At 36.9% G+C, this 22,585-nt stretch overlaps 1 protein-coding gene across 1 annotated transcript in view; it reads left to right on the forward strand.

Annotated features, from left to right (window-relative positions):
• COL14A1 (collagen type XIV alpha 1 chain) overlaps positions 1–22,585 on the forward strand; it is a 113,016-nt gene that overhangs the window by 72,388 nt on the left and 18,043 nt on the right. The window contains 12 exon segments of the mRNA XM_031056746.1: positions 1,811–1,975; positions 3,474–3,512; positions 3,713–3,851; positions 6,120–6,262; positions 7,118–7,227; positions 8,438–8,596; positions 12,546–12,623; positions 12,904–12,990; positions 18,150–18,203; positions 18,608–18,703; positions 19,956–20,009; positions 20,447–20,500. Coding sequence (XP_030912606.1) covers positions 1,811–1,975; positions 3,474–3,512; positions 3,713–3,851; positions 6,120–6,262; positions 7,118–7,227; positions 8,438–8,596; positions 12,546–12,623; positions 12,904–12,990; positions 18,150–18,203; positions 18,608–18,703; positions 19,956–20,009; positions 20,447–20,500 — 1,178 coding nt within the window.

The raw sequence follows: 22,585 nt of genomic DNA on the forward strand, positions 1-22,585 counted from the left end.
AAAACACAGAATATCACTAGGATATGATTAGATTCTGGGTATTTTTGGTGATTAATGGAATTATTTTTCATTTTGGCAGTAGTGCTAAAATCATGTATTAGTTAATGGAATTGCTCCCAGAATGAAGAAGTTGGGGAATATGATCCTGAGAATTTGGATTGTCATCTATAAAGTGTAGTGTAGTGGTTATGAGCAAATTGAACTATTTTGTTTTCTACACAAAAGGTCCATTGAAAATTCTCATACTGTTTCTGACCTGCTCTCATGTTACACAAATTACCTCTAGGAATTTTTTAAAGCTTCAATTTTAGAGCTTTAAGCAGCCACACCATGTTGTGAGTGTAAGTGTAAGAAGTGGATTAATTGTTGTAGAAATTTATACCAAAACCAAAAGGGCACAGTGTGCCACCTGGCACAAAACCGAAAGAAAAAAACTATCTTCCTCTTAATGTGAGGTGATCTGAAGAGAAATTACTTTTGTGCCTTTTATTTGCTTTTAGCTTTGACAACCATGAAGTTCCCAGTGCATTTCGCTGATTTCTGAAACCAAATGTAATTGTCCAGCTTGTCTGCCTCCTTGTTTTGTTGCTAGATGCTCAGTGTAGGGGCTTCATCAATAAAGCAGATGACAAAATATTGGGCTTGCGTGACCTGTTTTAAGTAGCAGTTAAGAAAACGGTGTATTTGTGAATAAATTGGAGTTTGTGTCTGAGCTGAACAGAAAATGTTCATCTCTCAGGTAAGTCTTGCAGTTGCATTGCTAGCTTCTGGACTGGGAATGGCCTCCAGAGAAGATGGGGCTCTGTGAAGGTTTGGTTGCTGGGATGTGGCACCCAACTCCCCCTCTCCCATTTCCCCTGGAATGTGCTGCACAGTGAGGCTGCAGATAGGTTGGAGCAGGTACTGATGGGCATCTGTGATGGAGGCTGGCACAGAGGTGCTGATCTTGGATGAGACATGAAGATTTTGCTATAATGTATTAAGTCAAAGTTTTGTTATGCTTAAAGCTCTGCAGAAGGTGATGAATGCCCCTGGTCCTTATTCAAACTTAAAGATAATATTGCTTGACTGGAATAAATTTGTGACTGAGCCATGCTAGAACAGTATATCCATTAACTATATTCAGCCTGATGTAGACAGGTTTTTTCTTCATCTCTTTTGGAAAGGAAAATGTTGAAAAACTTATGGCTCTTTTGTTGCTCCTGAAACATGTAGGATACAGTTTCCATTTGATTTAAATCCTTTAAGTCAGGCTCATATTTTGAAAAATATTCATGCTAAATATATAGAACAGATGCAAACAGGGCAGTTAAATTGCTGATGAAATGAGAATGCATTTATTTCAGTGTTCTCTCATGAGGCAGCAGTGCCTTGAAACAGTATATGTACTAACACGTGGCACAGAAAAAATCCATAAAGAACCTGCAGGAAATTAATTTCTCTATTTCTTATTTATTCTGTACTTGATACATGGGTATTTTTTGTGTAATAGAGTATAGCATTAAATTTAAAAAGTATGTAAATGTATGCTAAAACTTTAAACTACTGACTAGCCATATATCTTCAAGAAAACACTTAAGGTTTAACTTTAACTAATGAAACATAAATAGCCAGAAGAAATATTTCACAGAGAATGTTTTACTTCTATTTTAGATTACATAATTGAATTTTCTCATGCTATAGGGTAATAATTAAATGTCCAAGTTGCTGTTTAGTCAGGAAAGGAGTCAGTGCAAATACAGTTGTGTTCATATTGTATTTTCACTCTCAAAATTAATGACTCACAGGAGTGTTCTTTTTTGTTTTACAGGGTTTACCTTTTTTGCTATTGGAGTGGCTGATGCTGACTATTCAGAGTTAGTTAATATTGGCAGCAAGCCCAGTGAAAGACATGTCTTCTTCGTGGATGACTTTGATGCCTTTACAAAGATTGAAGATGAACTGATCACTTTTGTTTGTGAAACTGCATCAGCAAGTTAGCCATTTTGATTTATGTTTGTTGCTAAAATAACTGTAAATACTGGGGAAATTGTAACTATTAATTTTCTATTAAGACAAATTCTTGATCTTTTTATTATAATTTACTGCTGACTTTATAATTCTAATGTATTTCCGCAGAAGATAAGGGAAATGAAGGTTTTGTGACTTCAAAATAATTAATGGTTGTTTCTATAAAGCCAGAATACAACCACTGGTTTTCAAAAACTCATTTCAGAATCATAAAAGATAATTTTACTTTATTTTATTTTCTAGGCTACTTTAACCCTCTGTAAGAGTACTGCTAGCTGCATGCTTTCTTATTCAAGTCACGTGGTTAATTTATTAATAGAGATCCAATCATTAACATTTTTGTTATGAACGTAGACAAGTTGTAGCCTAAGTAAAAGCATAAAACACACTCAAATTCTGAAATCTGTGAGAAAGTCACACTTCCATCTCTTTATGAAAATTAGGGAATAGACATTCCAGAGAGCAACACTTAATGATTATTGGTCAGTAATTCACATGTGCCCACAATGTATTTCCTTGTGTATAAGCCAGGAAGCAGGCACTGTGTGGCAATGTGAACGATTTGTGATTGTAAGGAGTCCTTGTGAACAGGGCTGTGAGTTATCATGTGACTGTGAATTGTCAGAGCTGGTAAGTAAAAATAATGTTGCTTGTGAGCCACCAGTTCTGAGATTTTGACCATGAGCTCTACTTTCAATGGTAGAAAGAATGTTAAACATTGACAATTTTCAACAGTATCCTTTATTGGTCACTTGTGCTTGTTTTCTAAAAGTGATCTTCAAATGTGAGTATCCTGGGGTGCCATATTTGGTTGACATGCTGCTTTAGGCTTGTTGATTTCCCAGGGCACCTTTCCTGAAATATATTAGTGGCCTTTCTTCCCTGCCAAAAGAAATGTATAAACTAGATTTGCAGCTATTTAAAATGTGAGCACACATCTTAGGGATTGTTCTGGTTTCTCTTGCTTATGGAAACTATTGTGGAGTTTAAGAAGGTACAGAGAATGTCAGCTGCAGTACTTGAACTTGAAATGGATTAGGCTGGAAAAGCTCATAGAGAATTAGGGAACACTTGGTTAAATCCCCATATAAGACATACTTTATTTTATGCAACAGGCAACAAGTTTGTTGCTTTTTTTCCCAACAAATTTGAAATTGCTGAAGAGGTTGTGAAGGCAGGTTTATAGGGAGGATTAGACAAATTAATGGACAAGAAATCCATACAAATATATTATGTGGAGCACACAGGGAGCACCCCTTAATATCTTTGCTACAACCCTTGGGGATCCTGAGAAGCATTGACAGAATGGAGTAGGAAGTGGCCAGTTTGCCTGTCCTTCCTACCCAGCCTCTCCTTTTGCTGCCCTTGGGGGTAGAGTGCTGAGTTCAAGTCTAAGTGCATGATTGTTCTGACTCAGTGGGACATCTCTTGTATTCTTAAATATATTTTTATTTCCTTTCCAGCCTGCCCACTGGTAGTTAAAGATGGCAATAATTTTGCAGGTACAGTATTTTTGTGTTCATTTTTGTTTCTGATTTCTGGAATCATTTTCATTACATTATTTTCACAGTATTAGGCAATACATTTCCCTTCATGCTAGCAGGCAATGGAACTCTTAGATACAATTGGCAATGTCTCTTTTTGTATCCTCTGATGCAGTATTAATTTAAATTAATAAAATATGCTGTTTGATATCTTCCAGGATTTAAAATGATGGAAATGTTTGGTTTGGTTGAAAAGGAGTTTTCATCTGTGGAAGGGGTTTCCATGGAACCTGGTACATTTAATGTTTTCCCATGTTACAGACTACACAAGGATGCTCTGGTATCCCAGCCTACAAAGTATGTATTCACATATAAATACTCAAAAAACACATGAAGATAATTTTCTAGTGCAGGCAATTATTCATTTCAGGGACTAGTATTTTTAAGTCAGAAGAGCAGAGGTGCTGATGTATATCTGTGATGTACTGATGAATAGGAAAACTGTTTGGTGCTCTGACCCTTCAATCAGTTTAATTCAAAAATAACAGGTAAAAGTAGGTAAGCCCAGTGGCTATTTTGGTTTTCCCATGAGCCTGTTTCAGGCTTGTGTCTGTGTAACACCTGGCAATTTCATGCAGGCCCATGTCTGGGCAGGTTCCAGTTTGCAGCACTTTGTGGAGGGCGCCTCTGGAATGCAGGTTGAAGTCTCAGAGAGTTCAGCATGTCCTTGAAGCAAGGGTCAGAATGAGAACCTGCTTCAACTGTCCTCAGTCACTTCTACTGCAGTCTGTGTCCAGCCACTGGTTACAAGGGAAGATTAAAACCCTTATGTGGAAGTGATTCTGTGTGAACCCCATCTAGTGCCTTCCTGAGAGGGAGGCAGGATATCTTTCAGTCACAGGGACTCTGTCTTGGGAGGGTTATGGAGGAGGCCATGAAGAATCCCCTGACTGAACTTTTACAGTCATTCCTCAGAGAGGAAGTGATGGAAATCCTGTTTCTTGTACAAACAGTGTCTGTGTTGGGGTCTTCTCAGTCCAGACCCCCACTCCATTTTAAGTAGCACCAGAGAGAAGCAGTGGCTCTCATGGATTACACATGGGAAGGTTAATGAAAAATATTCTTTACCTAAGATAAATAAGAAAGAAAAACAGTGAGAAATTGAAGGTTTATATTAGGTATCATCAGAGTGTGTGATTGTCCTGTTGTGTCCCAGTTGGAGCTGTACTTCTTGGTGCTGTTCCCCATTCTCCTTGTTTTGTTTCCTCTTGGGCCCTGATGGACTAAAATGCCAAGGGATTAACACTTCTTACTTCTTTTTCTCTTTCTGCTTCTTTCTAATTTGATCTGCTGCCTTTATATGCGATTCTCTAGCTGCCACCCCAACCCAGTCTTACTGCTTCATTAGACTTTCACTCCTTTTCATGGTTCAGAGAACACCTTTCTCTTGATGATCCACAGGTATGTCTGAAAAATACCACTTGGTTTTCTCACTTCATCTGTGCACTGAATGCTATTAAATTTATTCTCCTTTTTGAGTTCTGTATCCCCAACTTATTATACAGAGTTCTGTAACCCTGCTTATTGAATTGGCTTTCATTCTCTACAATGGACACACTGTAAAGGCTTTTTTCTTTTATCTATTGAGTTCCCCCTCTTTCTCTATAGGAAATGGGCAGTGTAACATCACATCTGATCATCTACTGACGCTGTGCAGAATATATTGATAATATATCATGTTAAATCTCTTTTCAGCAAGATTCATACTATGTGCCAGAAACACTTAAAAAGGAATGCATCATATCTGGGGAAAATAAATTGTTTGAATAACTCTTGAGACTTCTTTCAGATCCCCTTACTGTGGTTTTAAGGAAACAGACTAATTAACATTTAACATACATTCAGTTGTCTCAGACACTTGTCCAAATATTTCACTTTGGTGTTTGACAACAAAACATTAAATTCAACTTGAAGTAAGATAATAATGAATTTTTGGAAATTACATAAAATGAAGTACTTTTATATCTTAAACTTCCTCTTTCTTCTGCATAAATTCTAGGAAACCAGATTGTATTTCAGTATGTGATCTGTTCTGACTTCACTTTTTTTTTTTGTATTGGCTTTGAAATGTATAAACTCCATTCTCTATATTTTATAAAGCTTCCTATAACAGTCTTGTCACTCCTAATTTTAATCCATTTATAATGGTTTAATGACAAAGGACATGTCTATTGAGACTGGTCTTCCAAGCAGTTTCCATTGTCTCCTTAATCAGACAATTTCAAAGGTCTTGAGAGTGGCTATTGTTTTTTAAAATCTTTAAATATAATTCATTTCAGCTTTACTTCCTGACCTCTGATTTGATTGTCAAATTATAAAAGAAAAAGTTAAATTTTAAGGTCAATTTTGCAAATTTCAAAGGAGACAATGACTTCTACTTTCTTCATAAGCATTCTTTCAGAGTTATCAAGTTGAGTAGATTTTATAGACACTTATATCGCTTCTCAGTCTTGATTTATAAGGGAATATACAGACTAATAGAAAGCATGCCCAGCAAAATTCTGATGAGTAAATCACCATATTTAGTGTTGTTTCAGTTTCAAAGACTGATTATTTCTCTCACAGGTATTTGCATCCTGAAGGTCTCCCTTCTGATTACACCATCACGTTTCTCTTTCGGGTACTGCCGGACACGCCACAGGAGCCGTTTGCTCTGTGGGAGATTTTGAATGAAGCATATGAACCACTGGTTGGAGTTATTTTAGATAGTATGTGTTTTGTGTTTTATCAGCAATTTTAACTGTACAAATGATTAATTCTGTGTCTAGCTTTATTATTGCCAGTGTTTCAATCTGCTGCCAGAACAACCACCTGAATCTGGCCGGGAGTAATTTCTAATGCATGGCTTTTAGATTCAATTTAACTGAGTTTAATTTGGAGTTAGAGTCAAATTTCGAGTTAACTGCTTTAAACTGGATTCCAAGGATCTATACTAGATGCAATTTGATGTGAGGTACGCATCTGCTTTTAAGATTTCCAGTGCTTTGAATCTGATTCTGATCAAATCTGTCTTGATATAAGCCAATGGTACTGGGAGCATATGTAGAGGAAATGCAGTCTGGTGAAAAGCAGAGTTAGGACCACAGACAGGAACTCTTGGTGGCTCTTCATTTCTTTACTTTTTAATTTTTTTTACTTTCACAATTGTGAAACAGAGATTATAATTCACAAGGTTTTACTGTTGAGAAGATGAAGCTACTGTGATACCTGTTCTTGATAGCTGCCAGTTTGTCACCTTGAAATAGGTGGAAATTGGGCATTTAGCCAGCTTGAGGAAGGGTTTTTCTCATCCAGCTCTCACAGAGAATGAGTGAGAGAGTAGAACCAGGTAGACATGGGTGAGGTAGACTCAGAACTGCTGGTTCATCCTTCCTGTCAAACCAGGAAAGAGCATTTCTCTGATGTAACTTGTTACTTGCAGATCAGGGTGTTGTTTATGAATGTGTTTTACTAACATTTGAGCTGTCATCTTTGGTCTGCTTTGTTAAATGCAAATTGACTCTTTCAAATATTGTATCAGGACTTTTCTTTAACACAGAGCCCTTAATTTTGATCTCACACAGATGGTGGAAAAACTCTGACTTTCTTTAACTATGACTACAAAGGAGATTTTCAGACTGTAACTTTTGAAGGTCCTGAAATAAGGAAGATATTTTATGGGAGTTTTCATAAGGTTAGTAATGATAATAGGGGAAAAAAAAGCACTCTATAAAAACTTGTGAGTTTTTTGTGTTTCAAAATCATGTTTCATGAGGTCAATTACTGCCAAAAACGTATTTTGCATCACCTACCTTACTGTCATACATCTCTTTGCAGAATTAGATTAACATTAAACAAATAATAGTTTTTTCCATGAAGCTGATGTGTTAAATTTTCATCTTATACTTTTGCCTGTGTTTTAGAGTTCATTTAAATATACATATCTTGAAAAGTAATTTAGAAATAAATCAGCTTTTCATTTTAAGATTTGGATCGTCAGTGTCGTTCAGAATAAAATTTCCAGGAAAAAATAATTTTTTCATCAGTTGTAATTTTAAAATATTTTAAGAGCTATGCCATGTTGAACTTTCTTTTGTTATTTGAGAACTTGTAACGTTCTTTCTGAAAGCAGGTGAAGCAGCACTGGGATTATAGCACCTATTTGTTGTAGAGGGTAATTTTGTCATTGACTTTTTTTCCTGATGTTTGGATCTTTCCTAAACAAAACAAACAAAACAAAAGCCCTGAGAGTTTGCTCATGACAGGACAGTTGTAGTTAGTCCTTCCTACTGGGAGTGTCTCTGCTGCATCAGTGAGGGACAACAGAGTGTGATCAAGGCAGAAGGAAAGAATTTGGTTGTTGTGCTCTGCTTTCTGTACTGCATTTGATGTGATTTGATTTTTTTTCAGTGTGCAAACTTCACTATGGCAGCTTTTGCTGTCAATGTATAATTTACAAACTAAATTTTACTGCTTAATTTTGGCTTCTGCATGTGGCTGGCTATAATGGCTGTATGATGAAATTCAATGCTCTATACAAGGAATGAGCACATAAATCAAAGATTCCATGGGATCTGAGTGGTAAATGAACATTGTGTGGATCTTCTGTTGGGACAAATTATTTATTTATTGAATAAATTATGTAAGTTGCCAATTTCTTTGTAGATGTTCCAGAAGTAGAAAAATAAACTAAATTCATTCAACAGTTTACAATTGTAGAATAATTCGGGTTGGAAGGGACCTCTAGAGGTTGTCTAGGTTATTTGCTTTGGAGTGTTCCTTGAGTTTCATTAGCAAACATGGAGTTAGGAGATCATTTCAAAAATGTCCTCCTTTTCCCAAGGAAAGAACACATTTATCTCATGCACTCCTTTGTGTGTTAAAGCATCTTCTCTTTTGCTCAGCTGCACGTTGTTATCAGCAAGACCACGGCCAAGATTGTTATTGACTGCAAGGAAGTGGGTGAGAAGACCATTAATGCAGCAGGGAATATTAGTTCTGATGGCATAGAAGTGCTGGGGAGGATGGTGAGATCCAGGGGACCAAGGGACAATTCTGCACCGGTGAGTGGAACAGGAACAACTCTTTCCAACACTTAAAATACCCTAAAAATCAAATGTTTTGGAACTTTGCAGTTAGTTTTAACTTGAAGCCAAGTGAAGTCATTTTAAATAATAAAGACCCAGCATTTCAGAAATTCTGCAAAAGCCTGTAGTAGTTTTCAACTTGGGCAAAATCTGTTTTTTATTATTTCAATAAATAAAATAATAAGATCATTATTGTTGAAATTTTATTCTCAAAAATATATGTAAACACAGTTGATACATTCAGATATTACTTGTGCTCCAAAAATAATTACATAGAGTAATATAATGTATAACTCCTTTGCCTGTAATTACTTAAACTTTGGTTTTTAAATTTTTTGTAACTATTCCCCATGTCTGTTATCCCCTCTGTTTCTTTGTCTGCCCCTTAATTCACTGTCTGTTCACTAAAAAATTGAGCTGGTTTGGCACAGGCTGTCCCCAAAAGCCCCCATCTTAGTATACTCAGCTCTTTTATAATATAATATATTTTAAGTGTGAAAGGTCTCCCCTCTCCCCCAGTTTAAGTGCTCATTCATTCCTCTGAAATTATTCTCCTAGAAGCAGTAATTGATTATTCTTTCTGCTTGACAACCAATGTGTGTCTTTCAGTTTTGTTTTGTTTTGGGGTTTTTGACTTTTTTTGTGCATAGCAGTGTTTGCTAATTTTCCTTCAACTTTCTTGATCCTAGAATGAGTTTAGCAGAGAATGTGAACCTTGAACCAAGGATTGACTTGAATATGAATGAGGTTTCAAATATGTATTTACTTGTTAATATATGAAAATACTCTTGTTTAGTAAAAAATAAACCCTCAGAATATGTCTCTGTATGAAAAGAAAGAGCTTTTAGGGCCCAATTGATGGATAATAATTATATGAATCCTGGAAAGACAATTACACAGAGAAACCTTTGTAGTCATATTCCAATAGAAACAGAAAAAGGCAGACTTAGGAAATCTCAGAATTAGAGAAGCCTTTGTAAAGAAGTGGAAAAAATGTGTCTTTTGTTAGAACCTAGGAATCTATAAAAAAAAATCACACTGCCCACTCACTAAAAAATTTCATTTTGTTCAAATGAACTGTAAAGCTGATGTAAGATTAGAAATGTGTAGATGAAGATGAAAATTCTTTAGTAGGGTTAAACTGTCTTCTGGTATTACTATATATACCAAATTAGAAACAAATCAAGAAAGCACCCAAATACCATCCTCTGAAGTCTCCATTCTGCACAATTTATTAATATTGAGCAGCACTTCTTTAAATAGTCACATTTAAGACACAGATGAGTTGGTTTCCTACTCCAAAATTTGGAGAACATCAAAGGAATATAGTAGGAGGCAGGATAGAGGTTCTCAGAACAGCTACCAGATTAGTAGATCTCAGTTTTAGTGATACTTATTAGATAAAATAAAAGTAAGCAGGCAGTTTGGAACAAAATTGTGGATGTTTTGTTTTAATTGTATTCACATGGAGCAGTTTAACATTCTTGGAATGTTTTTAGAGTATTTTTTAAACTAAATCAATACAGAGCAGTCATTTGAGTTTTGCCAGACATTTCAATTTTGAGGAAATATAATTGTACCAGTTTTTTTTCCCATCAATATATACAGTGTGCAATGGTAAAATGAACAGGCAGAGATAGATAGATAGATAGATAGATAGATAGATAGATAGATAGATAGATAGATAGACAGACAGATTGATCAAACAGGGGATTAGGCTCAAAGTGCCAAACCCTTTTAACTCTCCTGAATGAGTCATCTCAGGATTGTATTGTAATCAGAGCAATGAAACCTGACTGGGACCTGCAGCAAGTAGTGTTTTGTATTCCTTCAGTGGGATTTAATGCGAAGTCCAACTTTAAAACATTATCTACAATTCACAGACCTCCTCTTTGAACCTTGTTTGCTTGCATGTATATGTACTGTTAATAGTAGTGTCTAACATGGTCTGTTGAGAAGTTTGCAGAGCTGTAGCCTGGTTAGATGAGGATTTTTCCACATTACTGATTCTGCTTGTGGGGCTGGATATTTAGAAAGCAAAATCACTATAAATGCATAGACTTATGAATAAATGTTTAAGAGTAGCAAAGAAAGATTTGTTTTGGGTTTTAGCTTGAGTCAGAACAACCCACATAATGGTTTTTAAAAAGAATACTGAGTCATCCAACTTTTGGTTGGTGAATACAGCATTTCAGAAAATGTCTGTTTGCTCTTTAATTTACACCAACAGACTTTATTCCTATTGTCCAGATTGCCTAGTCCAGACAAAATGAATACATGTACATGCCTATCTATAAATTTTGTCCTACCATTGATCGGGATAACAGAATAGCTTGGGATGGACTGAGTTATGGGAAAAAATGGCAATACAACTTCAGAATCTAAGGTGCTCTCTATGGAACCAGCTCTAGTGTTGCTGCACCCCATTTCTGGGATGTGTGATTTGCTTAAGAGCAATATCATGCAAATGCTCAGGTATTCTGTGTCCCAGAGCATTGTGTGCCTGCACTTTTGTCTGCTGCTGCACTAGTGAGGCCTCCTGGAGTTAGGAGCTTAGGGATGTGCAGCAAAGAGGGACACTAAGTGGCTCCCCATGCAGCCAGCTTCTATTTGACACAGACATGGACACAGACTTGCTGGACCCAGGGTGGGTCTCCATGGAGCCAAACTCTGAGTCCAAATGTTGCCTTCATGCTGCACTTCAGCTGTCTGAGATGTTTTACATAATGCCAGCTCATTGTGACTGTAGTACAGCAAATCCACAAACCAGCTAATCTGCTGGCAGGTGAGGAGAATGTCTATTTATATGAAAGTATGCCTTTATTTAAAATATAATATTTGACTTTTATAAGGAAAAAAATGAGGCAAAACCAAAGGTGCACATATGTAGTTAATTTTAACAGCTTTAGAAGCAATGCAGTCATAAGAAAATTTTAAAATTCATTCCTCTGTTCTGATCTTAAAATAATGCCACTGAAAATAATGGGAATAAACCCAGCATTCTGTCTCTAGCAGTTCCTCAAATTTTTTAACATGTGGGGTTAATTTAATGGGATGTTCTGTTCCATACCATTCCCTATTCAGTATGCACATAAACAAGGCATGGAAAAAGAATAGAAATAGTAACAGAAGAAAGCTTCATCTCTGTAGACCCCTTTGTTCAGCGAGGGCTGTAAAGGAGATAATTGGTTTTACCATTGAATCCTATTTAGTATATTGTTTCTGAGTATCAAGCAGCCACTATTTTTAGCATATGTGTGTGTTCTTGCAGATTAAATTCTTGTCCAAACCATGTTCCCAGACCTGTGATGGGAATTTTTTTTTTTGCACAATATTATCACATGGTGAGCAAGCTTCTCCCCATTCTTAAGCTATCATTGCCTGGGGATAACACGGATAAGAGAGGGCATATTCTAAAGTAAAATTAAACTGGAAAAAAGGAGAAATATTATTTGTGGCTCAACTCCAGTGTAAGTAATAGTCTACAGAAGACCTTGTCCCAGATAAAATCTGAAGAGCAGACCAGAGGGTTAAGAGGAGTTATTCAGAGAAGCTAAACTCTCTTTTGCCTGACTCTTGATGTCTTTTTTGCTATAAAAAGATACTGGAAGACGCCATTGGGCAAAATAAGGAATTTAAGCAAGGAGTGGGAGAAAATTCAACAAATGCATGCAGCATTTAACCTTGAACAGCTTTGCTCAATTCATGTAATGTCTAATAGTTCAGATGAGTTGGTTGGGCACACATTTGGAAGAAGCAGTGGATTTACCATTTAAATGTGGTATTTGTGGCTTGCTGCTCAAATTCAAAAGCCTTTGTCTAATCTGAGTGCTTGAATCAAGTTGGCTTTGCTTGCTGATGGCTCCATTTTGCACTGATCTTACATCTAACAGTCATACTGTCCATCACCTTTGTTTTGAAACAGCTGCAGTTGCAGATGTTTGACATTATTTGTGCTACCTCATGGGCCAATCGAGACAAATGCTGTGAACTTCCTGGCTTGGTAAGAAACCTCTTTCAATAAGTGTAGAATTTACCTTTTATTTTCTATTTTGTTGAGACAAATGTTTTATTGGGAATGGATGCTTAAAAGTTTTCATAAAAGCCCATCTCTGCCTGGTTTACTTGTCCTGTGGAAAGTCAATTAGATGTATTTTTCTAAATCAAGTGGGTGCTTTTGAGTACTGTCTTAGGCTGTACTAAGTACTATGTCTTAGACTGATAAAATACCTAGCATTTGAAGTTCTGCATATCATCCTTCTCCTATCTTAACCTTTTCATAGAGAGATGAGGAAAATTGCCCTGCCCTTCCGCATGCTTGTTCCTGTTCAGAAGCCAACAAGGGTCCCCTTGGACCTCCTGGACCACCGGTAAGGTTTTATTCAGCTTTGTAGTGAACTGTACCAAATAGTCCACTGGCCACTTTTATTTCAATACTGTGAATATACTGCCATTGCATGACTAATAAGGTTAAAATTATGCTTTCAAGTGCTGGTAAAGAGATACAATTATATTCAGTTTATAATGAAAATGCTATGAATTATGTAAAGAAGGATTATGCTGAAGCAGTTGAGGTGTTCTTTAGACCTGGAGCCCTTTAATCTGTCTGTAGCATTAGATACCTCATAGGTAGTGCCATTTATTTTCAAATTTTTAATCACCTCTCTCTGTCTACTCTAGCAGATGTGTATTAAATATAGCTTGGAGTTTAGATTTCTGAAATTCTCAGTTTACAGAATTCTTATCAATTAAAGATATGGAACATGACAATGCCACTTGTGTAGTATGTGATGAAAGAAGACTTTTCTGTCTTAAAAGTCCTACCTAAGTAAAATATTTATTGGAAAGTAGAACTGGAAATACAGGTTCTTCTGAGAGTTCTTAAAGGCAGAGAGATATCCAAGAGCTGTGAAGGGAAGAAATAATGAAATAATCTGCCTTTGTGGAAAGTTGAATTTAATTTTTTTTAACTTTACAGTGAATGATGAAAGGTACACTGTTACAACTTTTACATATGCTTAGTGGTGTCATTTTGATGGCAATCATTAAGAGTTTGCTGTGTAGGTGTTAAGTAAGTGTGTGTTTAAGTTCCTTGTGTGGAACTAGATAGTCTTTTGCAGAAAAGAGTTATTTAACTTTCCCTCTGTGTCAGTGTAGTATCTCAGATAGAATAAATCCCCTTTCTCTCTATTGACTTGTGGAAACTCAGACAATGAATTAACCCAAACATCAGAGATTCAGGCCCACTAAATTTTGAGAACTCAATCTTGCATCCCAAGGCTGATTTTTATCAATTTAGAAAGGCTCTGTAATGGTCCATTATTGATTTGATTTAACAACAATCCTGACTGGGAGATTTGTTGAATGGTCATGTTTTTTTTCTGTTACAACTAGATAAATATGATTGGTATCTTAGGGCTGCTTGCTGAGTAAGTTTGAGATGAGGCTCTCTTGTGAAAAGCTTGAGCTGAATATTTCTTGGCCCATACTGTGTCCTGCATGCTCCAAGGACATGTTTTTAAATGAAAGAGCCAGGGAAGAAAGTAAAGGAAAATGTTTTTGGTGTTAAAGTACACAAATTACATGAGATACATGTTTAACAACAAAATTGGCTTGCACATAAGGCCTTCAGATAGTAGGTCCTAGCAGACATTAATCCTCATGACAACTTAGAGGGTACTCTTTCTGCAAGAACAGTTCTTCAAGCTCTGATAAAAAAGCTGGAAAGAAATTCAAGAGGAAATTCACTTAAGAGCTGCATCTTGAACAAGGAGAAATTATTCTGTTCTCCTATCAGAATATAGGTTATTAAACAAGTATGGCTGAAAGTTGCAATTCCCACATTTTAGCATCCAGTTTCTGTTCTGTAAAAAATGGGATAAATTACATAAAAATGTTGCTTAAATTGAGTAGTTTGCCCACATTTCACAGTAAAATGAAAAATGTTTGAAAATTATTTGACTGGAAGAATGTCTATTACTACAGTTCAAAAGATATATGGATCCGGAATTGCTAAGGCTTAACCCAGTAGTAAAATAATGTACTTCTATATATTACATTTAGGATGAACCATGTTTTGAATAGCATAGTGCCAGGCAAGAGGAAGCTTAAAATCAAGCAGAAAAATCATAGCCAAGGCAGGGAAATATGTGATTCTGGAACTCAGCCTGTTTTAAGTGATGCTTTTTTGCCAGACAGTTTGATGGTAGAGCTCTGCAAAAAGAAAAAAGAAAAAAGAAAAAAAAAGAAAAAAAAATTCAGGACCTATGAAAAAAGCAGAGCAAAAAGAATACAGTCAGTGTTCATCTCTGCGCCAACCAAAAGTCAGAAAGTCATATGTGCTATGTCTGGTCAGGAGAGCTCCAAGTCATTAAAATGTCATGTGACTTTTCTCCAAGCCAAGGATTCTTCTGTGTAAGAGATCAGGATCCTACCATGTAGCCAGTTTTAGACATTAGGCTAAAAACACTCCAAATAAAATGCTTCCATTTGTTTGGGACAGTAACTCTAGAAAGAATTTTTAACTTTTTAGAAAATGTATCACTTCAGGTAAGACAAAGTGTTGTTTAGAGTTAAGATTATCTGGCAATTTTCATCATGGGATGTTGTTTTCATGGCTTCATTTTTGGCAGAATTTGATCCTGCTGTCTGAAGTTCCTCACACAAAGTGAAAATGAGATAGCATGTAAAGCTAATGCCTGCATTTGAAAGGAATGCTGCAGAACTGAAGAAGGTGAAGGAGACAAAATTGTTGAAAGATTGGACAAGTTTAATTGCCAAAAAAAAAGCTTTTAGTGCTTCATAGGTTTTGACTGGTAAAAAGAAATGAGGAGGTCTTCTATTTGTGGGGTTCCCAGATGGAGGAAGGAATGATGCATCAGGCTCCATGCTCTAAGAAGGCTAATTTAATATTTTAAGATACTATATTATATTAAGGAATTCTATACTAAACTATACTAAAGTATAGAGAAAGGATACTTACAGAAGTAAGTCTGCTAAAAGATACTAATAATAAACTTGTGACTCTTCCAGAGCCTTGACACAGCTTGGCTGTGATTGGCCATTAAGTCAAAACAATTCACATGAAACCAATAAAACAATCTCCAACTACATTCCAAAGCAGCAAAACACAGGAGAGGCAAATGAGGCTTCTCAGCTTCCCAGGAGAAGAATCCTGGGCAAGGGGATTTTTCCAGAAAATACAACGGTGACAAGGAGGTGTCTTGATAACAGTAGATTAAGACCCATTTCTGGAAGAAAGCATTGGCGACTAAGTTATTCAAAATAAGGGAAGGCATAATAAGAATTTTTGGCCAGAAAAAAAGCACAAAAAACCCCCAAAAAACTGAAATTGATCACACAGGCTTAGTAGTGCTGGGGAATAACCACCAAAATAAGTTTGTGAAAAAAATGAGGGGGCCTCTTCTGATGTTTTCATCTTAAATAAATGCTCTTCTGGAAATTGTGCTTTTACCAAGCAAGGTTACTGGGTTGGACATGAACAAGTGTACCAACACTTGTCCAACATGGACAAGTGTGCCAACTTCAGCATGAATCCAAAAGCACATCATTTAATGGCTCAGCATCAGGCTATTTTTAAGCATATATTCTTAGTAAAAATGCAATCCATTTATGAGAACAAAATGGGAGAAAACTGTGACTGTGTTTATGTTAAAAACTTGCAGTTATTGTGTTGAGGAGTTTTTTGATCTCAGAGTTAGAAGTAAGGCAGAGGAAGGAGAAAGGACAGCAGATTGGAATGCAGAAATATGAATATCTGGAATTTTGCAACTGGCAATTGGAACTTGGTTCCATGGAGAACATGGGATGAGATTTTGGGGTCAGAGCTGGTCGTGGTGGAATGAGTTGTGACCATAGAGATGTGGGATGGAAGAAAGAAGCCTGAGGGAGCTGGGGGAGGTAGTGGAAAATTGTTCTGTGATCACACATGTGAAGACCATGTCATGACACCTTCATTGAAGGGCAACAGTACTCTGGGATTTCCAGACATTTCTGCTATTTCTCCTATTTAAATTCTCATAGATACTGCATATAAGCACATTTTCTATTCTTGTCATTTTAATTTAACTGTTGTTATTTTTGTAAGTACTTATTGAAGCCCCTAAAGTGTTCTCTTCAGCTACGGTGTCTAGTTGTACAAGGTCCTTCTGAGTACAATGATGGGCAGAATACCTGTAAAGGTCATATTCCACGAGATTAGACAATATACTCAGATGGGGGAAGAGGGAAACTGAGGTGAAAAAAAAGTTATTTATGCTGTCCTAGAACAGAAAGCACATGTAGATGCTGTCGCAAAACACATTCATGGCAGCCATCCACAGATATATGGTACTCCAGTGTCTCAGGTGATATTGATAAAGAAGGCAAAAGTTGGTTAATAAATGATAAGCAGATGTAGGTATTGCTTAAGAAAGCAAAAAAGAGAAAAATATCCATAAGAGCATTTTACCAAGAATAGCTCCAAATTAAACCATGGTGTAGATCTAGTAGGCTCTGGAGTTGTCCTTGCTGAAAACTATCCCTAAGTCATTAGAATGACAGAATTATAGAACTGTTTATGTTGGAAAAGACCTTCAAAGTGATTGAGTCCAGCTGTTAACCCAGTACTGCTAACTCTGTCACTCAACCACGTCCTCAGGTGCCACATCTACATGTTTTGTAAACAGCTCTGGGGATGGTGACTCCACCATGTCCCTAGACAGCCAGTTCTAAAGGTTGACAACCCTTTCTGTGAAGAAATTTTTCATAATATCCAATGGAAACTTCCCACAGTTCAACTTGAGGCCACTTCCTCTGATCCTGTTGCTGTTACCGGTCAGTAGAGCCTGACCCCCACCTGGCTGCAGCCTCCTTGCAGGGAGTTGTAGAATGATGAGGTCCCCTCTGAGCCTCCTTTTCTCCAGGCTAAACACTCCCAGTTCCTTCAGCTGCTCCTCACCTGAGCTGTGCTCCAGACCCTTCCCCACCTCTGTTGCCCTTCCCTGGACACACTCCAGCCCCTCAATGTCCTTCTTGTAGTGAGGGGCCCAGAACTCGACACAGGATTTGAGTTGTGGCCTCATCAATGCTGAGTACAGGGGAATGGTCACTGTCCTGGTCCTGCTGGCCACGCTGTATCTGATACAGGCCAGAATGCTCTTTCTGGGAACTCGACCTTTAACAATGTGATTGTGGTGAGAACAGACAGATGTGCAGGAGGTTCCAGCAACTGGAAGGGAACCCATGACCACATTTCAATCCATATCATAGCTTTCAGTGTTATTTTGATTCTTACATAGTGTGCATTCTTGGCTCTGAGAAGTCACATCTGTGTTTAAATCTGTTCCTGTGCATGGCCACACTTCACTATGTTCCCAGTTTAATTACTCCAGTGGAAGGATATCGACAGGATATTTACTGATTCTTGAACGCTGATTCAGGAACAGGAAGAATCTGTTTGGGCTTCTCTGGATTTCATTTCTGTTCGAGAGTCTTGGTTTTCAGTGAGTCCCATGCTTGTGCTTTACAGGGTGGTCCAGGTGTCAGAGGTGCCAAAGGTCATCGTGGTGATCCAGGTCCAAAGGTACTTTTTATAGTACTCTACATTTGACAGATGCATGGGTTCTTGGTTTATCTCTGCTGCAGGGAAACCTTGAAATGAATTCCAGATTGTCTCTGGCTTTTTTGAGGAAAAAGCATAGTGAAATGTCACTGGCATTTACAGTGGCTCTTTCCAAAAGAATTACTTGTCCTATTTGTTCCTTGATAAAAGATATAAAATTCAGAATGCTGCTTTCACAGAATAGATAATCCTTTTTTTTTTTAGTGTTTATAAAGAAACCAGACAGTTTTAAATTAAACCCTAACTGCTCAAATATCTTAACTCATATTTCAGATGTCTTTGAATCTATTGGCATTTAATTCTTTAAACAGAAGCTGCCTTTGTCCATATGATAAGAGTTTAACTTATGTCCTGTGCTACTTTAGGGACCAGATGGACCTCGAGGTGAAATTGGTGTTCCTGGACCGCAGGGACCTCCCGGACCACAGGGACCCAGTGGGCTTTCTATTCAAGGACTTCCAGTGAGACTTAAAAAATCAATAGGCATTTTTCTATGATCGTTTAAACAGCAAATAGCTTAGACTAGACTGAAATAGCTTTTGGTGTTGTGATCAGAATCTGAATTTCAGTATTTGAGGTGAAATCACAGATGTGGGTTTGACCTCCAGTGAATGTGGGTTCGATGCCAGAATTTCTGGTTTTTTATTTTGAACAGAATTTTTAGTCATCTGAAAGCATTTGATTGCAGGTTGAATATGACCTGGGTATTAGCATCCAAGCCTGGAGTCAAGTGAAAATAAATTGCAGTGGGGGTTGTGACATGGCAGTAGACCAAAATGTTAATATTTCCTCTTTTTCTGGCTGTACTGCTCATTGCAGATCAGTTCTGACTTGAAAGGTGTACCCAAGCAGGAACACCATATTCTCTGCCAAAATTAAGCAATAATATTCATTACAAAATAAAATCTATCATCAGAGGAAGTGATTAGGCCTGGATTTGCAAGGCTGTTGTGAAATAAGTCCCAGAATTTCATCATAAATAAACATAGTTAGAATAATGAACCAGTAGCACTTATCTTGTTTCATACACCTCTCCAGTAGATGGGTACAGACAAGCCTAGAAAAGTAGTAATACATATATTACTTTCTGCTAGGTTTTTTTCCAAAATTTACTACATTATAATAAAATTTCATCCTTTTCCAGTCTATATGATACTAATGAAAAATATAATGGTTTACCAAAGCTGTATATTCTTGATTGTGTTGTCATAGAGAATAATAAGAATACTTTAATTATAAGAGCAGTTATTTCAGAGAGAAATTGATTTTTTATAAAAATTAGCGTTTATTTATTATTTAGAAAAGTATATTTTTCTCATGCATGTGTACCATAGAAACATGCCTAGTTTCCACAGTAAACCCATTTTTTCACCATTATTGGAGATACTGCTGAGGCCTGAAATGAAACCAATTCCTTTAAAGGGAAAAAGAAAATTGCTACCTTTTTTTGGTAACAAAATGGCTATAGTTTTATGAAGTTACTTATGAAACCTTTTAAAATTAGGGGTTTTTTTTAATGTTTATAACTTCTACATTTGCATTTTTGCAAATAAGAATCTGTATGTTTGCTTTCAGAAAGAAACATAGTTTGTTTTCTTACTGGTTTCCTTTGTTGTTTTTTGTTTTGTTTTGTTTTAAGAAGCTGAAGGGAACTATTAAAAACAGAAAAGTAACCATGTATTTTGCTTACTATGTGTGATTGTTTATTTGCAGGGGCCACCAGGTGAAAAGGGAGAGAAGGGAGATCTTGGTTTTCCTGGCCTGCAGGTATTCCCTATTGTATACCCTGTCACTTACTAAGTTTGAATGTTGAATTGACATCATTGTGAGTTTAGGGCACATTTTACAAACTGCTAAGAAATGTATTGTTGGGGTGAATTTGAACAGGGGTTTAGAAAGAGGAGGAATCCAGGGCATGTTGGTGTGCAGCAGCTGATTCACTTGGGCCTGAAGAGCTGGTTACTTTCTTGTTTAATGCTGAAATTGTGTCTCTGTAGACTCAACATCTCAGCATTTTAATGATGTGTGTTTACCCATCTCTCATTTCACAGAAATACCTTCTTTACTGAATCTCTTCTATGGTGCCACCCATTATTGAGCTTCCTAGTTCCATTTATCCAAAACATGTCATACAGTTTCACTCAAAATTTAGTTGGATTCTGTTAATTTGACCTCATAATTTTATCTCCTTTTATAATGCTTAGGGTGTCCCAGGAGCCTCAGGTTCACCAGGAAGAGATGGAGCTCAAGGTCAAAGGGTAAGCTAAAATGAGTATGTTTTACATGTGTTTTATTCCCATTCCATAATGGAAATGTTTCCCAGCATGGCTGATTTATTATAATTAATGCCACCTCTGTCCTTTCTGGAGATCATCTCTCTGTGCCAACAGGCACAGTAGGTGGACATCCTTCTGTCTGCTGCTGAGGCTTGAGATGTGTAATGGGACTCCTGCACGATGTCTGTGCTTTGTGCATTTGGTAGAAGCAGATGCCACTTGTGTTCAGCATTGCCAATTAATCTTATATATTTAAAATTAAATGGTTGTTAAATAGTGTATGATTAGTATGCAATCCAAGACAATGATCTAAATTTGCTTTCTAGCTAAGTAATGAAGCAGAGACAGCTACAAGGAAATTTAACATTGAATGTAGAATGATACCTGCAGAAACAGTTGACATGAAGAAAAGGTGAAAAATATATAATACCAAAATTTAGTCAACCTTATTCTGCTCCTGGTGAAACAACTGCAGATACTTACAGTCTGTCTAGGAGCCAGTAAAAGAAAAGAAAATTCATTTTCATTTGTGCAGTTAAGCCTATAACTCCTCTTCTTTGTCTCCCTGGGGAGACTTCTGTTTCATTATTAGTCAGACTCTGGAAAGTTATTGTTAGCATAGTACTAGATTTCTGTCTACAGCAGAAGTTCATTATGAAATATAACTTTTTTGTTTCATTTGAGCAAGATTTACATATTCATGATCCTTTTTTTAGAAATGTTCATGTAACTTCAGAGAAATCTGGGAATTCTTTGATTTTCTGACCTTGTTATAAAAAAACCCAAACCCTGTAGCAAAATATGTATTTGAACTCAGTATTATGAATTTATACATTGGCATAAACATATGTCTAGAAGTAATTCCACTGACGTTACTGTAGAATTTGGGAAATAGATAAATGGGTTTTTTTTTTCTCTAAAAATCAAGAAAAGAAATCTTTATCTTTTTATTAAGATAAAGATTTATGCAATATTATCATCAGATAAATAATCTAATTGGAGGAATAGCCTTCTAATTTTCAATTAAATTGTATTGAAATATGTAAGTCAATGCATTTTTTCCCCCCACTTTATAATACTGTGAAGCATTATGGTTTTATGTGTTTTTATGTCTTTTGGCTGCATTGGAATATTTCCCTCTAAATTGCCCAACTTTCATGCCACCTGTTCATCTCCAGGTTAATAGAGACCTGGACTCTGATGAACATTTGGGTTTTTGCCATGTTCTGTCTGGTCTTGGTCCTGGACAAGTTGAGATGGTGCTAAACACTGTCCAAGTGAGCTCCATGTGCCTCCTCCCCCTGCATTCCTGATCATGAGGGACGTTGAGGTGCCTGCAGTTCAAGGAGAAAAGAACTCTGTGTTTTGACGTTGTTCAGTAGCTGACTTCATATTTAGCAGAGGATGCCCTCAGCCATGCCTTGATGCAGCCACCCGTTCAGAAGTGGTCTAGTCCCCCCACATGTGGGAGTCACCAGGTTGTTGCCAAGATGGTATTCCAGAGGAAAGCCAAGGAAGATTATTGCAGCAAAGGCTATTGATACAGCCTGGAAAAGTCATATGGTGTTTATTCTGTAGAATAGCCCACTGTTGTCTATATAAAGGTAGGGCAATTACACAAATTGCCTGTTTTTATAGATACAGTAATAGTGCTTTGTTTGTGTGTTCTCTTCCTTCTCTGCTATTAATCACGGGAGCTGGATAAATGGCCCAGAGCTCATAAAACTAGTTCTGTTAGCCTGGTATTGTCTCTGTGAGACCCTTATGCAATGTTGTCCAGCTGTAATTATTTCTCTGGCAACAAATAATTATGCTATATTGATTTTATGGTGGTGTAACTCATTTGATCCCTGTGAAGTTATGACAACATGAAATTGCTTTTAATGGGCAAAGATCCAAACCAATTATTTCACCGCAGTCTCTTTGAAGACCCAGCACTTAAAAAAGAGATAATTCTGAAGGGCATAACTGCAGCAGCAAAGGGGAACTGGAAAATTCCTGAGAAGTAAATTGCCTTTTTTGTGTAATGTTCCTTTTGTTGGGTTTCCTCCTGTTAGCCAAGATGCC

This window comes from Geospiza fortis, unplaced genomic scaffold (assembly GCF_000277835.1).
Source record: "Geospiza fortis unplaced genomic scaffold, GeoFor_1.0 scaffold111, whole genome shotgun sequence".
Taxonomy (NCBI): Eukaryota; Metazoa; Chordata; class Aves; order Passeriformes; family Thraupidae; genus Geospiza; species Geospiza fortis.